Genomic DNA, 18,708 nt, shown 5'->3' with positions numbered 1-18,708 from the left:
TTTCTGCTGGAGCCTGGAGAAAAAGGGAGGGGGGGATGAGGGAGAGAGGATGGATATGTAACACATGTAGTGCAGGTATCTGGGTCTCAGTGGGAGGGTTCTTAATCAATGGGCCTGGCAGGGGTTAAGATAACAGCAAGGTCAAAAGATCACTGCAGAGTGTGTCGCGGTAAGCCAACAGAGGGGTCTCCGGCACAGACAGGACTGAAGGTGACACACACATGCAAATGAATGCTCACAAACTCAGTTATAGACACACACACACTCCTATTCACAGGTCAAATCCTACTCAGACGTGCTTGGTCAAAAATGCAGCAGCTGCTGTCCAGTTTCAGCAATTCTGTCACCTTAGCCGTTTGCGCTAGTCAGTTAGGTAAAGATGTGTGTGTGTGTGTGTGTGTGTGTGTGTGTGTGTGTGTGTGTGTGTGTGTGTGTGTGTGTGTGTGTGTGTGTGTGTGTGTGTGTGTGTGTGTGTGAGCGTGTGTGAGCGTGTGTGTGTGTGGAAGGAGAGGGAGCTACCAACACTAAAAGCTGGAGTATTTTGCCATGAGTGCACTACAGTCAAAACTCCTAAATAGCCGTCAGTAAATCTGGTCTCAGAATATAGAATTAGGAAGACCCTAACCAAGCTACATTATTCATTGTTTCTCTATTGGGCTCTTAACTGCATTACATAACACACAATACAAGTAATTCCTGCAGCTCTCCAGTCCTCAGCTCTTAAGTCATCAGCCCATTGGAGTTATTCTCGCTTTCTCTTTCCTCCGCTCCCTTTAAAACACCTACTCTCAATTCCGGGAAATCCTGATCAAAAGAAATAAAGCTTATCTGAAATCGGACTCCATCTCTAAAATCTATATTTAGTTCCCGGTTGTCATGCTGATTATAAAAGACATTCCTCAGCAGAACTGGGTCTGATGAGAGCCACATATTGAATAATAAGCCCAATGGTGAATTTAAATTATTATTTTCACAAACTGACAAATATATGCACTTTTTGGTCTCAGACAAAAGTACTATTTCTGTGAAAGTTTAGATAGAATAGTTTCAAACCACTCTTGATGAATATTAACAAGGAGCATCACAAAATGTAAACAAATTTGAAACAGAATGAAATAGTTATGAACTTACCCAAACATGCAACAACATGACTGTTGTTTCTCAGTGCTAGACAAGATTGGTCTTATTTACCTGGAAAACTCCATGTTGTGGCCTACTGATAGGTTCAGCTCCGTTGTGCAGAACTCTGTCTGGTTTGCCCACTCACTATTGACCATGAAAACAGCCAACCCCACATGAGTCCTAGCCTCCTCTTTTCCAGAGTACCAAGGCCTTGGGCAGGTCTGAGGAAGCCTCCCTAGAGAACATGGTGGTGGATGCTGGAACTCTGTAGGGCTAAGGATACATCCCTGCTGGACACCAGCCATTTAACACAGTCATCTGACTGCAGCGTTGAAGCAAAACCAGGACTTCCAAACACCTCAGAATGATACTGTTAACTGCTTTAAAACAAACACATCAGTGTATCTTTACTTGTCTATTTTGAAGATTGCGGTGTTGTCAAATTGTTAGGGGGTTAGCCATCAATGCACATAATAACGTACCCATCACAAGCATGAAAGCTTGACAACAACATGATGACATGACGACAATTAATGGTAAATCCTGTCTCGCAAAAAAAGTTGTCTACAGAGGACTCCCCAAAATGCATTGTGTCCATGCAAAGATTGCGGCCAATTGTAATGGATCGTGTCCATCAGAAAAACAAGCTGTGACTCTTACAGCCCAGATGTTTTAATTTAGTGCTGTACCGAGATAGACCAAACATGTTCATCCTGGCATCAATCAGGCACCAATTAGATTTGTACGTCATTCAAATCATCAGATGTTTGGGTCAATGTTTGTCCCCAAAAAATGTCATCGGTAATCATTTTTCACGGTGATGCCCATCAAAATCATGGAGTTATTGAATCTCTGACCTACTGTACTCCATTTCTTTACAACAGTCATACTGACCCCAACTTCTAAATACACCAACATGAACACTGCAGTCCATCTCACTGAACAGTATGTTTGCGAAGCTCTTAGTAGCCATACATTTCAGTCTCACTTGAGACCGGTCTTCAATTATGGATGCCACAAGCAGAGGTTATTGGCTGAACACAGTTGATGTACACTTTAGTAATAGCACTCCATGCAAACTCTTACTATCCCACATAGAAGCACACCACACAGTGCTGAAAATGAAGATACTGAAGTTATCTTGGAGCCGTCACCAGAGAGGATTCAGTTTAAAATTGCTTACCGTAAGAACACAGAGTTTAATGTATCGTGTCTTTTACGACAATGATTCTTAAAATATTGTAGTCGTTGTAGCAAATTATGCTTGTTCTGAAATATAGATAATTTTGTTTGCCTAACTCACGACATGATAACTGCAATAAAGCAAGTCATGCCTCCATCAGAACTTACAGGTGCACAAAGTATCCGTTCTTACACAATGACGTCACTGCCAGCTGTTACACAAGAACATATCATTTGGACAAACTACCTCCTGAACCTGTCGTTGTTTTATTTTACTCCACACGTACAGCAATCCCCCATACACACACCTTTGATTACCATCACCCGATGCAAAACACTGAACATACAGTAGTATAACTATAATTAGGGATGTATGGCTACAATCTTTCACCAGCGCCACGACGTAGCGGTTCAAACCTTCAGACAGGACGATCACTCACCTTGTCAAGTTCCCCCGTGGCAAAGAAATAAAACAGTCTCACTGTCAACAAATGACTCCACACATGCAAAACAACGAGTAAAAGAAGGAACAAAAATGAGAACTACGGCCCACCCTATCCTCATCCATGTCCTCGCATGTAGGCCTTACTCTGAGCACTGTACATTCACCGGGTTGCTACGAGCAAGAGAGAGCGTGTGTGATAGAGAGAGAGAGGGGGAGAAGCAGAGGGTGGACGGGAGGGAGGCAGGGAGAGAGGGTTGTGAGAGAGGGAGGGAGGGGGAGCAGCTCTGTCCTCCTTGCCTTTCTTTGGTCTCGTTGAGTTCTTACTGGGATGGCTATGGTCACATTCTTAAATCTCAGGTAGGTGAGGCTCGAGGCACCATTTTACCTTCTCAAAGGGAGGGGATATAGTGAAGGCAGAGACCAAGAGGGAAGGAATGATAGAACGAGAGAGACTAAGGGGAGTGAATGCTAGGTCAGTGCTGAGCATTCTGTATGAGTAAATGTCTCTGAAGACTTTCCCTCCTCTATCTCCCCTCCAGCTGTCTTCCAATCCTGTCTCCCTCGCTTCTCCTCCCCTCCCCTCTCCTCCCCTCTGCATCCCTCTGCTGCCCAACCCTCCTCTACTCTCTCACTCTGCAAAAGAGTTTTGCTTCATCATGCTCCCCTCAGTTGCAGTAGCAAAGGGAAGCAGTTACTTTCTTGTCCCTCCCACCACTTCATGTTGTTCCGTCCAAAGAATTACAGATAGTAATTTCATAGGATCACTATGGTTCCCTCTCCTCAGCACCCATAGCTTTTTGGTCTTCAGGTGAGGGGCATCTCTAGGCGTTTCTTTCTCATACTCCATAGGGCTCCATTGTGTGCTTCAGAAATCCAAATGCTCCGTTTGTTCCGTTTAAGTCCAGCGACAGCGCTCAGTGACAGAGTTCAGAACCCTGTGTAGTCTGCGTTGTTTCCCTTGCTGCTAGTCATGAGCGCTACAGCTACTAGGGCATGTATCATCCACTGTAGCCACTCTCTTCACTGTCCGTTCCCCCAAATATCCTCTTTTCATTTATACTCTATCCCCCTTCCAGCCCCCCCCGCCCCGCCACACGCCATGGTCTCACCTATCCCGTCCCGACCGTCCAACTCCCCTCCCTCCTTCTCTTCCACTCTCCCCTATCCCATCTCTCTTTCAGTTGCTAGCAGTCACACCCGCACTACTTCCTCGGCCCAGCCCAATACTGCAGAGTACATTATGGGAATTGCTTTCTTGCCCAATCCCCCCCCCTTCCTCAACTAACACGCATAATGCGGCAATATGTAGCCCAAGGTCACATCGTCCTGAACCCAGAAGGACTGCGTGTGTGTTTGTGTCTGTGTGTCGGTGTTTGTGTGTGTGTGCGTGCCTGTGTGTATGTGTGCGTGCATGCGTGCGTGCGTGTTGGCTTTGTCTACATGCACGTGTGTGCACGTGTATGTGTACACGTGTACGCGCGCGTATGATTTATGTGTGTGTGGTGGGAAGGTGCAGAATCCTAAATCTTTCCAAACCGCCTGGAACATGTCACTTCTACAGCACTGTAACTGCCTCAGTGACGATGTCAATATCAAACCACTCATGCAGCTCCTCACGGCCGTCGTAACCACTCATACAGCTCCTCACGGCCGTCGTAACCACTCATACAGCTCCTCACGGCCGTCGTAACCACTCATACAGCTCCACACGGCCGTCGTAACCACTCATACAGCTCCTCACGGCCGTCGTAACCACTCATACAGCTCCTCACGGCCGTCGTAACCACTCATACAGCTCCTCACGGCCGTCGTAACCACTCATACAGCTCCTCACGGCCGTCGTAACCACTCATACAGCTCCACACGGCCGTCGTAACCACTCATACAGCTCCTCACGGCCGTCGTAACCACTCATACAGCTCCACACGGCCGTCGTAACCACTCATACAGCTCCTCACGGCCGTCGTAACCACTCATACAGCTCCTCACGTCCGTCGTAACCACTCATACAGCTCCACACGGCCGTTGTCAGCTAAAACAATTGCATTATGGTGAATGAGGTGGTTTTATTAGAACGGAACAATGAATAATTCAAGAAGATGATCCACTGCTGATTTGCTAACGCAATGTGTTATACAAGGACTGTACTGGAATGTGGAGAGTATTGGAGTGTTTTCACAATATATAATTCAATTAACACACACACACAGTTATATGAATTATTGCTGTGAGTCTGCTCTGTTATTGGACTGTGTCTGGCAAGGTTTTTTCTCTATATTAATAATCTAAATATTAATTTACAAAAAAAGGATGGAGTCACCTTCCCAGGGAGACCCCTGCATTGCGTGCCGCACACACATGCACGAACGCATACACGCAAGCACGCATGCGCATAAATCACCTCATATAGAACAGCTCTCTCTCTCACACACACACACACACACACACACACACACACACACACACACACACACACACACACCCACGTTTACACATTCAAGAGTATTGGTTGGAAGGACTGAATTGGAGTGCACAGTATGGGAGTGTCTTTATCAAAGTGCCGATGTTCGGCTACAATATTGCTTAATGCAGCACCCCTCATCTCCACACCCCTCTCACACCCCTACACATCAACATAGTCCCCCCCCCCCCCCAGGCATCAAGTGCCCACCACCTTGGAAATGGGTCACCCGACACCTACTCCCACTCAACCGGTGACAGGGGGTGGAGGCCACGCTTTCAGGGCCCTCAATCATATGGGTGATAGGGTAGGGTGGGGGTGGGGGTTTGACAGATGCAGAGAGCGAGGTGTGGTCCGTCAAGTTCAAAGCAACATGTACAGGACATTCTGTACGTGCACACAGGAATCAATCAATGTGATTGTGATAGCATTTCTTAAACTTTGGTTATTTTAGTGGTGTTTTCAGAATTTCGTCATTATTTGGAGAGTTTGTTGATAGAGCGAAACGCATTTGTGATAAAGTACGATCAATGTTGCTGCAGTAAATTCCCATAAAATCTGAACGTGTATCAATGACGGCATGTTACTATGCATGCACGCTCATCAAATAACTGGCATGGCATCTGATCTGGCAGTCGACCTCAGTGGCTTCACTGGTTACAACCTGCGTTACAGGAATCCCTCGGATTTAAATCCCCCCTGAGAGAAAAAAATGAACTGTCCTTGTTTGAAATCCAACTGGATTGAACATGAACTGATGGAATGGTACAAGGAATTAGATGAGTCATGTAGACAAGACATGGCATATCTGACCATAATTCTGACCATAATTCTAGATTTATCTAACAAGCTAAATCTAAAGCAGGAAGTACCAGTGACTCACTCAATATGGAAGTGGTTAGATGATGCAGATGCTACGCTACAGGATTGTTTTGCGAGTACAGACTGTAATACATTTCAGAATTCATCCAATGGCATTGAGGAGTATTCTACCTCAGTCACCGGCTTCATCAATAAGTGTATCGATGATGTCATCCCCACAGTGACCGTATGTACATTTCCCAACCAGAAACCATGGATTACAGACAACATCTGCACCGAGCTAAAGGCTATAGTTGCCGCCTTCAAGGAGCGGGACACTAATCCACACGTTTATAAGAAATCCCGCTATGCCCTTTTACGAACCATCAAACAGTCAAAGCGTCAATACAGGACTAAGATTGAATCGTACTACACCAGCTCTGATGCTGGTTGGATGTGGCAGGGGTTGAAATATATTACGGACTAAAAAGGGAAACCCGGCCGCGAGCTGCCCAGTGACGCGAGCCTACCAGACGAGCTAAATGCCTTTTATGCTCGCTTCAAGGCAAGCAACACTTAAGCATGCATGAGAGCACCAGCTGTTCCAGACAACTGTGTGATTACACTCTCCATAGCCGATGTGAGCAAGACCTTTAAATAGGTCAACATTCACAAAGCCGTGGGGCCAGACAGATTACCAGGACGTGTACACAAAGCATGGGTGGACCAACTGGCAAGTGTCTTCACTGACATTTTCAACCTCTCCCTGAACGAGCCTGTAATACCTACATGTTTCAAACAGACCACCATAGTCACTGTGCCCAAGAAAGCAAAGGTAACTTGCCTGAATGATTACCGCACTGTAGCCATGAAGTGCTTTGAAAGGCTGGTCATGGCTCACATCAACACCATCATGCCAGAAACCCTAGACCCACTCCAATTCGTATACCGCCCCAACAGATCCACAGATGATGCAATCTCAATCGCACTCCACACTGTGAGAATGATGTTCATTGGCTACAGGTCAGCGTTTAACACCATAGTGCCCACAAAGCTCATCACTAAGCTGAGGACCCTGGGACTAAACACCTCCCTCTGCAACTGGATCCTGGACTTCCTGACTGGCCGTCCCCAGGTGGTAAGGGGAGGCAACACCACATCTGCCACGCTGATCCTGAACAATGATGCTCCTCAGGTGTGCTGGCTTAGTCTCCTCAAGTACTCCCTGTTCACCCACGAAAGTTTCAAGTTCCTTGGTGTCCACATCACCAATGAACTAACTATCCTTGTCAAAACACACCAAGACAGTTGTGAAGAAGGCACGAAAAAACCTTTTCCCTTTCAGGAGAATGAAAAGATTTGGCATGGGTCCCTAGATCCTCAAAAAGTTCTACAGCTGCACCATCGAGAGCTTCCTGACCGGATGCATCACTGCCTGGTATGGCAACTGCTCAGCATCTGATCGTAAGGTGCTACAGAGGGTAGTGTGTACGGCCCAGTACATCACTGGGGCCAAGCTTCCTGACATCCAGGACCTATATACTAGGCGATGTCAGAGAATGGCCCAAAAAAATTGTCAGACTCCAGTCGCCCAAGTCATAGACTGTTTTCTCTGCTAGCGCATGGCAATGGAACTGGAGTCCTGGACCAAAAGGCTCCTTAACAGCTTCTACCCCCAAGTCATAAGACTGCTGAACAATTAGTCAAATGGTCACCCCCCCACCCCTTTGTTTTTGTCTATGCATAATCAACCCCCCCCACATTGACTTGGTACCAGTACTCCCTGTATATAGCCTCGTTATTGTTATGTAATTTTCTTGTTACTTTTTGATTTTATTTGATTTCTTATTTTTTATATATTTTAGAAATGTTACATTTTTTAAATGTTACATTAGTAACAATATCATCTTAACTCTATTTCTTGAACTTTATTGTTGATTAAGTGCTTGTACGCATTTCACGGTAAGGTCTACACCATTGTATTCGTCGCATGTGACAAATACAATTTGATTTGATTTGATCCAGGATGGAGGGGGTTATAGATGGCAGAGTACCCAGAGCAACCTTCCTAAACCCGGTCATGGGTGCAGTGGTAGACAGGGTGGATTCCAAGACCCTCCAGCGCAGGGCTGAACCCAGCACTGTGTGTGAGATAGCCCCCAGATGCAATCAGCCTGAAGGCCCCCCCCTTCTACTCCTCTCCCCTCCGTCCCCCTCCCCTCTTTCCCTCTCGCTCTCTCGCTCTATCCTCCATGACTCTTCTGCAGTAGCTCCCCCTCCCCACTCATTCGTCCCTGTGCCGGCTAGGGAGACACATATCGCCTGCCTGCTGCCTGCAGCATTTGTGCCTGAGCTCCAGGCTCTGCTGTCCCCTCCACTCCCTCCCCCCGCATGCAGCTCTCCATCAGAGGGAACGCTGACATCCTCTCTCCCCTGACTGCCTCCACAGCTCCACAGCTCTGCGGTGCAGACGCTCACTCGCTCTCTCTGAGTGAGTTTTTTTCGTCTCCTCTGCCTGTTCTAGCTCTCAGGCTGTGGGATTCAGTGGATAATCAGTGTGTCGGCGAGCAAGAGTGAGGGACTGAAGCAAAGAGAGAGAGAGAAAGCCTGGATCAGGTGCAGCAGCCTTGACTTCGTCTGTCTCTTTCTGTTACTCTCTCTTTCAGTCTGTTTTCTGCCTGGCAGATACAGAAGGGTAGACATAACTCATAATCCAGCAATTAGCCTTCCTTCACCCTCTTTCTCCTTCTCTGGGACTCAATTCAAAGAAGGAGAGAAGAGGAGGGAGACACTCATCGCAGGACTTTGCAGAGTGACAAGTCTTGTTTTTTTTTATTTGCTCGCTCTGCGTCCTACTTCACCCTACCCCTCCCCTCTATCCCACCCACACCCCTGCTTGCTCTAGCCAACACACACCCACACACCCAGAGTGCGTATCCAGGGGCAGACAGACAGATAAACAGACGGACGGACAGATTGCCAGACAGACGCAGTAGGATATGGAGTCCAAAGGAAGCGGCAGGTTCTCTATGTCCAGGTGTTTGAGCTCAGGAGACACCGTCCATGCCAGTGTTGTCGTCACACTTCTGCTCGGTGAGTCCAAAAGCTGACTTTATACTGCCATTATTCCTCTCCTATCCTTAACCCTCTCTCTCTCTCTCTCTCTCTCTCTCTCTCTCTCTCTCTCTCTAACTCTCTCTTGATCTCTCTCTCTGCACCCGTCTTCCTCCATCTACCCCTGGAGTGCCAGCCAAATCACTACAGTTTCTGCCGAGCTTGCAGAAATGTGTCCGACGCCGGCAGACAAGGCTGCACACTTATTGCTTGTAAGGCAGGGGTTTATTTGGTTACATGGCTCATGCTTTTCTATATTGGGAGACTCTGAGTTGTGTGTTTTAGCCACGCCGGTGCAGCGAGTGCTGATTCTTGCTATTTTACGGTTCACTAAGAGAGTGAGTGGAGGGCATCAATTTTAGCTATCCTTGCGTAGATTCTGAGTCAGTAAGAAGATGCTGGTAACAATGGATCCTGTTTAGGGCAAGTGGAATTACGGGCACTGCCAATGGACCTGCCAAGTCAATGAGTATGATGATGTCCAATATTTACATCTTCTGCCATGCTTCAGGGAGGAATGGAGAGAATGATCCATGGGACAAGACAATATACATCTAGATGAGGCAGTGGGATGGAAGTTGTCTTGTGAGGAACACAGTGTAGTTGTCAAAAGATAGCCCTTTACACTGTCTTCCCGTCAGAGGATCTAGTGATGCAGATTCTACTGCGCACTTCATTCTGTCACGCTACATTTACACATGCCACTTAATCAGGAACATTTTTAACTCATACAGCTGATGAGATGAAGTGTAAGGTGTTAATACAGGGAGGGAAGTTTATCAGAATGTACGGAGGAATATCATATTTTGTATTTATACATTTTGGGGAAAATATATTTAATATACAATTAAAAAGTGTGATAATGAGCAGGTTGGATCAATAACTACTCAAATCGCAGGATATCCTTGCATTATTATTCTCCCCAGTCTTCTTCCTGCTATGTTTTTATTATATTTTTTAAATGTTTTGTTTAGCTACGTACAGACTAGTGTGACCACTAAGAATGGTCCAATAACCACATGGTACCCTACATTTAAATGTCTGGGCGATATGATGTTTTTTGATACAAATTGCTGTAGTATATAGGTTAGCTTTGTAGTAGAGTACCTGACTGCCAGATATTGTGTCATATTCCATATTGTTTCAACATATAGTGCTGTATAATGCACAATAACACAGTATAGTTACTCGAGCTGTAGACAAACTATGCCCGATGTATTTGAGAATCCACACATGATCATGTCAGTTTGTTATCGCTAATTGTTAGCACGTACTGTAATATGGACACAATTATTTGTGGGATAACCTAAGACTCCTCAGCATCTTTTGAGGTGAGTGCCTTTTTGGCAAGATTACAAGATTACACAAAACATCTTAAAACATGTTTATGAGTCTAAATTAGCATACGGTTCTAAAGAGGCCGACACAGCAGAAAGCTACCAATAATAAATAGGCTTTTCATTTTCATATTTCTTTGAGATGGAATCTGACATGATATTAGATTAAGACATACCTGATAAGTAGCATCTCTTGCCTGTGTGTATCACTTGGTCAGTTTTCTCTGGATTCTCTGCCAGGCTCTGTGTCAAGGTGAAGTACAGGTATTTTTTCTACAGCTGGGGGGCGACGGGTTAATGTGCATGCTCATATATATCCCCCAAGCGTACAGTGGAGGGTTTAACCTCCAATAAAATGAACGGGGTTCACATATCGACCAGCCAGGCCTAAGACAATCCAACACCCCCTCGAGACATCCATCAGAGACCCGGGAAGGATCTTTAATGTTGCTGGAACGTTTGTGCGACCAAAATGTCACATATAATGGACCGGCAGTTATCATATCATTAGATCCCATGGTCGTTCTACATTAACAGAGTTGAGAGAGAGACTATTAGAATACAGTATGAGAGATGTTAGCTGTGAGACTTGTACTTCACATCAGGTAATGGACAGAAGGTCAGGGAATTACAATATTTTAGTTGCAGATTAGGATGTAGCCAGACAAACACCCAATATAAGGCTTAAAGATGCAATCTCAAACTTTGGTATAATTTCAGCCAGTAGTTTTGAAAGTGGTGCTCACGAGCCAAATGTGGTCCCCATTTTTTGTATACTATGTCATCCAATTCTGTACTAAGTTATCCATTTTGGTATGGTATGTTACTTGCTGCATTTTCCAAAAATATATATTGCAATTTGTATGATATGTTACAAATCCAATTCGTACTATATGTTGCAAATTTGTTGTGCTTAAAGATGCCAAATGTAACTTTTTGGGTGACCCGACCAAATTCACATAAAAATGTGAATTACAGTGTATATATCTGCCATTCTCATTGAAAGCAAGTGGTATATCTATTCAGTGTGCACTATTTCTATGCTACCCGTTCTAAAGTTTCATAATTGAGTCTTTTACATTCGGTTTTGTACATCAGCTTCAAACAGCTGAAAATGAAATATTGTGTGTTATTAAAAATATATTTCACACCGGTTTAGATAGTACAATGATTCTTTACATTCTGAATGCTTATTTTGTTACATAAACTGAAATGAAGCGAACGATTTGATTTTTTTGCAACCAGGAAATGGCAGAGCAATTTCGGCATATTGCACCTTAAAGATCCCGGAGTGCATCTTTACTAAGGGCTGTGCAGTCCTGATGAAAAACCAAGCCCCTTCTCATCTGTTTGTGCTTGAAGTGAGAGAGCAGGCGTGAAATAGCCAAAATCTCCTCTGGCATTATTCATCTATTTTTCCTGTAAGTCTAATGGAGGAAAACTACTTGTACGACACACGGGAACTCTCACCCTCAGCCAGACTAATGGGTAATTAACGTAGGGGAGAGTGGGGTAAGTTGAGACATTTTTTACATTCAGCACCACTATGTCAAGGAAATATAGTATTATTTGTAACAAAGATATCTACATATATTTCAGGACGTTGTGTATCCCTGGAAAGAATCAGAATTTATGTAAACATAACAGTTTTGAAAACATCGCTTGTCCAAAAAAAAGTGGTCTCTTGGCCCAACTTACCCTGGGTATGGAGTAAGTTGAGCATAGGGTCAGGACAAGTTGAGCTGCCTTGGGGTAAGTGGGTGATGGTGTCCTGTGACGGTGGGTGATGGTGCTGGTAGGTCAAAGTTGAATTCATGGAATGGGGGTATGGTATATTGTATATCTTAAATGTATGCCGACATTCATATATAGATCTCTCTGTTCACTATCACTTACCCTTCCATTTATTGACCAGTTGTCTGGGACAGGGATGTTGTTTCAATGTGCATATTCATAGGCAAGTAGTCAAGGCTTCGAAGCCCATCCGACTGGGCACACACTGGTTGAATCAACGTTGTTTCCATGTCATTTCAATGACATTAAGTTGAACCATCGTGGAATTGAGGTCTGTGCTCAGTGGGATGAAACTGGTCTGCAAAATGCTTGATATGTTTAACAAGCTCAGACTCCATGTTATCAGATGGGATGGCCTATCGCTGCAGAATGCTGGTTAAGTGTGCCTTGAATTCTAAATAAATCCCTGACAGTGTCACCAGCAAAGCACCCCCACACCAATATATTTTGATTTGTTTAACACTGTTTTGGTTACTACATGATTCCATATGTGTTATTTCATAGTTTTGATGTCTTCACTATTATTCTACAATGTAGAAAAACCCTTGAATGAGTAGGTGTGTCCAAACTTTTGACTGGTATTGTACATATATATATATATATTTTTTTTCAATGTACTTCTTCAGTGTCATTCAGTCTATTTTTTTCATCATGTGCTGCTGCTTCAAAGGACTTCTTCCCTTCTCTCATGTCCTGTTCTCTCATGAACCTCAAGGGGGGCTAACCGCTACTTGTTTCACATATGCATGCACAGGGCATGATGATGTCTGCTCTGTAACAATAAAAATGCATCTTGAGTTCATATGCCTGACAAAAAATACTATGCATATTATGCGTAGAACTGACTAAATGTAATTATCATTTGTATGGGTATGTGACCATTGGCTCAACTTGCCCCATGGCCATTAGCTCAACTTACCCCAAGGCAAACATTTTGACTATATTAGCCCACACAGCTATGCACTTTCATGCTTGATTTAGGACCTCATATTGTAGCTTATAGAGACCCCAACTGATGTATAAAACAATCTTAAAACAATCTACTTTGGTTAAGATACGGTACTCGCATCATAAAACCTATAACACAATGCACTCATTTGAGTTTGTGACAGACTGAAAAACAGCTTTTATCTCCAGGCCATCAGACTGGTACCACTCGGTACTCTAACCTGCACCTTAGAGACTGCTGCCCTATGTACATAGAGTCATTGAACACTGGTCATTTTAATAACGTTTACAAACTGTTTTACCCACTTTATAGGTACAGTATATACTGTATTCTGGTCATGACTCATCCTTAATAACTCCTTCTGTACACACCTTTTCTATTAATATACTCTCTATACATCATATAGATGTATATTTATATTCCGGACGTATTGATATTTCTTAATTAAAATATAGTTATAAATGGCTCTTTATATATATATATATATATATATATATATATAGTATTGTTGGGTATTACTGCACTGTTGGAGCTACAAACACAAGCATTTTGCTGCACCTGCGATAACATCTGCAAAATTTGTGCACACGACCAAGAAGATTTGATTTGAGTGTATGTGTAACTTGAATCTGCATTCAGCTCCCTATATGAAAGTCAAGTTTGCAGGACCAGACTGGGTGGATAAGTGGTCGGGTCTGCTATCAGATAACTTTGACCATTACCAAGGCATTGAATTGCTGGAGGGGTAGTGATACTTTGTCTCTGAAAGAGTCATGTAAACTACCCCGGTGGATATCTGTTGGATATCTGTTGTTTAGCTAAAAATACAGATGATTTTAAGCCGTTTAAGTCATGTACACACACATGACATACTATAAATACCCATGGTGTATAGTGTCATGACTTGTCTTTAACATGAATCTGTTATTTATCTAATCAACAACTGTGTTTAATTGTTACCCAATTAAAATAATCATGTAACAATTAACTGATTAAGATCTGGGTCACCACGAGAGTGGTTCTTTAAAGAGTTACCATCTCCGAAATCAAACTCTAAAAGGTCTTTACCTATCACATCTATAAACGGTCAACTTATTAATCATAACCTCGTATCATACCATCATTCTGAACAGTCATAACCTCCTTGCATCTGCAAAAACCCGAGCCTTACTTATGATTCGGTACTACACAAATTGGTTTAATTATTTATTTACTAGCTAATTAAATGGGAACACAGGATAAACATACACACTTAATATGTTAAAAAAGGTCCCTAGTGGAATGACACAACATGGCTGCTTGTTACAAAAGAGATGGAGAGGGGGGGGAGGCAGAGAGGGACAATGACACTTAACATGGGTACATTTGGAAACTACTCTCACTTACAGTAATCATATACTTTGCACACGAACCGCCGCCCTCTTTGGGTAAGAAATCATGAATGTATTTACGTGAAATGTCTTGAAATGCAGCAATGTCTTATGTTTGAGAACTTTGAATTATGACATTTTGTTGTTTTAAATCTGGCGCTGTGATTTTTCAATCGCTGTTGAATAGGGTGGGACGATTTCGTCCCACCTTCCCTAGAGAGGTTAACCTGTTATGGATAGGGGGCAGTATTTTCACGGCCGGATAAAAAACGTACCCGATTTAATCTGATTATTACTCCTGCCCAGAAACTAGAATATGCCTATAATTATTAGCTTTGGATAGAAAACACTCCAAAGTTTCTAAAACTGTTTGAATGGTGTCTGTGAGTATAACAGAACTCATTTGGCAGGCCAAAACCTGAGAAGATTCTGTACAGGAAGTACCCTGTCTGACCATTTCTTGGCCTTCTTGATTATCTCTATCCAAAACAGAGGATCTCTGCTGTTACGTGACACTTCCTACGGCTCCCATGGGCTCTCAGAAGGCGGCAAAAAGCTGAATCGTGGCTTTGCAGGCCCTGGCTGAAAAACATTAGCGCGTTTGGATAGTGGCCGGTCAGAGTACTATGAGACTGAGGCTCGTGCACGAGTCGACTCCATGTTTACTTTCTCTCTCTTTGAACGAAAACAACCACTCCCGGTCGGAATATTATCGCTTTTTTACGAGAAAAATGGCATAAAAATTGATTTTAAACAGCGGTTGACATGCTTCGAAGTACGGTAATGGAATATTTCGAATTCTTTGGTCACGAAACGCGTCGGGAGCGTAACCCTTCGTCACCCTTGGATAGTGTCTTGAACGCACAAACAAAACGCCGCTATTTGGATATAACTATGGATTATTTTGAACCAAACCAACATTTGTTATTGAAGTAGCAGTCCTGGGAGTGCATTCTGACTAAGAACACCAAAGGTAATCAAACTTTTCTAATAGTAAATCGGAGTTTGGTGAGGGTCAAACTTGGTGGGTGTCAAAATAGCTAGCCATGATGGCTGGGCTATCTACTCAGAATATTGCAAAATGTGCTTTCACCGAAAAGCTATTTTAAAATCTGACATAGCGAGTGCATAAAGGAGTTCTGTATCTATAATTCTTAAAATAATTGTTATGTTTTTTGTGAACGTTTATCGTGAGTAATTTAGTAAATTCACCGGAAGTGTTCGGTGGGAATGCTAGTTCTGAACGTCACATGCTAATGTAAAAGGTGGTTTTTGATATAAATATGAACTTAATTGAACAAAACATGCATGTATTGTATAACATAATGTCCTAGGCGTGTCATTTGATGAAGATCATCAAAGCTTAGTGCTGAATTTAGCTGTGGTTTGTTTTTTGTGACATTATATGCTAGCTTGAAAAATGGGTGTCTGATTATTTCTGGCTGGGTACTCTGCTGACATAATCTAATGTTTTGCTTTCGCTATAAAGCCTTTTTGAAATCGGACAGTGTGGTTAGATAAAGGAGAGTCTTGTCTTTAAAATGGTGTAAAATAGTCATATGTTTGAAAAATTGAAGTTTTGGGATTTTGGAGGAATTTGTAATTCGCACCACGCCTGTCATTGGATATTGGAGCAGGTGTTCCGCTAGCGGAACGTCTAGATGTAAGAGGTTTTTTAACACAAACACTTTCATCATTTTTCATATTACATGCACAATGCATAGGATGGACACTTCGTACACATAGTGGGTATACTTTCCAAGTTAAAGTATTTCCTTTATAACATGTTTAATGACATCACAAAATAACAAACAAAATGACATTCGTTTTCTATAGATCGCCTTTGGCCATTCCCAACATTCTATGTTGGAAATATTGTTCCAGTATTAGCTTCTGAACATGTTAGAGTTTAGAGTATAACAAAGGAGATTCCTTTGGTGAATATTGGAGAGGGAGACCTGAATCTTCTCTTCTTGATTTACAACAGGATGTGAGTTGTTAATCCCCACCAGTTGCCTCCTCCCCACCTCTGAGAGGGGGTCTGATTGAAATGATTCATTGCAAACCTGATCTGACCTATTTGGATTCTCATGGTCAGTCATGACAATAGACTCCTGAGATAATACACTGACATGCCATGCCTTTGGAGGTCAAGACTTTAACCATGTTTAATGGTGTAGCATTTGACTCTATTTTTATTAATTTTATTTAATTTTTACTTAACCTTTATTTAACCTCTTACATCTAGACGTTCCGCTAGCGGAACACCTGCTCCAATATCCAATGATAGGCGTGGCGCGAATTACAAATTCCTCAAAAATACAAAAACTTCAATTTTTCAAACATATGACTATTTCACAGCATTTTAACCTGTTAGGGCTAGGGGGCAGTATTGACACGGCTGGATAAAAAACATACCCGATTTAATCTGGTTACCACTCCTACCCAGTAACTAGAATATGCATATACTTATTACATATGGATAGAAAACACCCTAAATTTTCTAAAACTGTTTGAATGGTGTCTGTGAGTATAACAGAACTCAAATGGCAGGTCAAAACCTGAGAGATTCCTTTACAGGAAGTGGCCTGTCTGACCATTTGTTGAACTTCTTTTCCATCTCTATCATTTACTAAGGATCTCTGCTCTAACGTGACACTTCCCACGTCGTCCATAGGCGCTCAGAGCCCGGGAAAAAACAGAATGTCGTCATTCCAGCCCCAGGCTGAAACACATTATCGCCTTTCTCAAGTGGCCGATCAAGGGACACTGGCTTATGCGCGTGACCCCGACCGCCCCCGCCTTTGGGATTTTTTCCTCTGTTTGCCGAAAAGGAGATTCCCTGTCGGAATATTATCGCTTTTCTACGAGAAAAATGTCGTAAAAATTGATTTTAAACAGCGGTTGACATGCTTCGAATTACGGTAATGGAATACTTAGAATTTTATTGTCACGAATTGCGCCATGCGCATGACACTTCTTTACTATTTTGGATAGTGTCTGGAACGCACGAACAAAACGCCGCTATTCGGATATAACGATGGATTATTTTGGACCAAACCAACATTTGTTATTGAAGTAGCAGTCCTGGGTGTGTATTCTGACGAAGACAACAAAAGGTAATGAAACTTTTATAATAGTAAATATGATTATGGTGAGTGCTAAACTTGCCGGGTGTCTAAATAGCGAGCCCGTGATGCCTGGGCTATGTACTTAGAATATTGCAAAATGTACTTTCACCAAAAAGCTATTTTAAAATCGGACATATCGAGTGCATAGAGGAGGTCTGTATCTATAATTCTTAAAATAATTGTTATGCTTTTTGTGAACGTTTATCGTGAGTAATTTAGTAAAATGTTAGCGAATTCCCCGGAAGTTTGCGGGGGGTATGCTAGTTCTGAACGTCACATGCTAATGTAAAAAGCTGGTTTTTGATATAAATATGAACTTGATTGAACAAAACATGCATGTATTGTATAACATAATGTCCTAGGGTTGTCATCTGATGAAGATCATCAAAGGTGAGTGCTGCATTTAGCTGTCTTCTGGGTTTTGGTGACATTATATGCTGGCTTGAAAAATGGGTGTCTGATTATTTCTGGCTTGGTACTCTGCTGACATAATCTAATGTTTTGCTTTCGTTGTAAAGCCTTTTTGAAATCGGACAGTGTGGTTAGATTAACGATAATTATATGCATATTCTAGTTACTGGGCAGGAGTAGTAACCAGATTAAATCGGGTACGTTTTTTATCCAGCCGTGAAAATACTGCCCCCTAGCCATAACAGGTTAACTAGGTAAGTCAGTTAAGAACAAATTCTTACTTACAATGACGACCTACCAAAAGGCAATAGGCCTCCTGCGGGGACGGGGGATAACATGACAACACAGCATAGTAGTAACACAACATGACAACAACATGACAAAACACACATCACGACAAGAGAGCCACCACAACACTACATAAAGAGAGACCTAAGACAGCAACATAGCATGGCAGCAACACATGACAACACAGCATGGTAGCAACACAACATGACAACAACATGACAAAACACACATCACGACAAGAGAGCCACCACAACACTACATAAAGAGAGACCTAAGACAGCAACCTAGCATGGCAGCAACACA

At 42.9% G+C, this 18,708-nt stretch overlaps 1 protein-coding gene across 2 annotated transcripts in view; it reads left to right on the top strand.

Annotated features, from left to right (window-relative positions):
* The first annotated feature begins 8,313 nt into the window (after positions 1 to 8,313).
* scn4ba (sodium channel, voltage-gated, type IV, beta a) overlaps positions 8,314 to 18,708 on the top strand; it is a 32,392-nt gene continuing 21,997 nt past the window's right edge. For both annotated transcript variants that reach the window (XM_014214181.3, XM_014214183.3), the window contains exon 1: positions 8,314 to 9,104. In XM_014214181.3, coding sequence (XP_014069656.1) covers positions 9,011 to 9,104 — 94 coding nt within the window. In that variant the 5' untranslated portion in view covers positions 8,314 to 9,010. The remainder of the gene's footprint in view (positions 9,105 to 18,708) is intronic.

Source organism: Salmo salar, chromosome 09 (genome assembly GCF_965601325.2).
Source record: "Salmo salar chromosome 09, fSalSal1, whole genome shotgun sequence".
Lineage (NCBI taxonomy): Eukaryota > Metazoa > Chordata > Actinopteri > Salmoniformes > Salmonidae > Salmo > Salmo salar.
The sequence above is the reverse complement of the archived record's forward strand: the minus strand, read 5'-3'. Positions and strand labels throughout refer to the sequence as shown.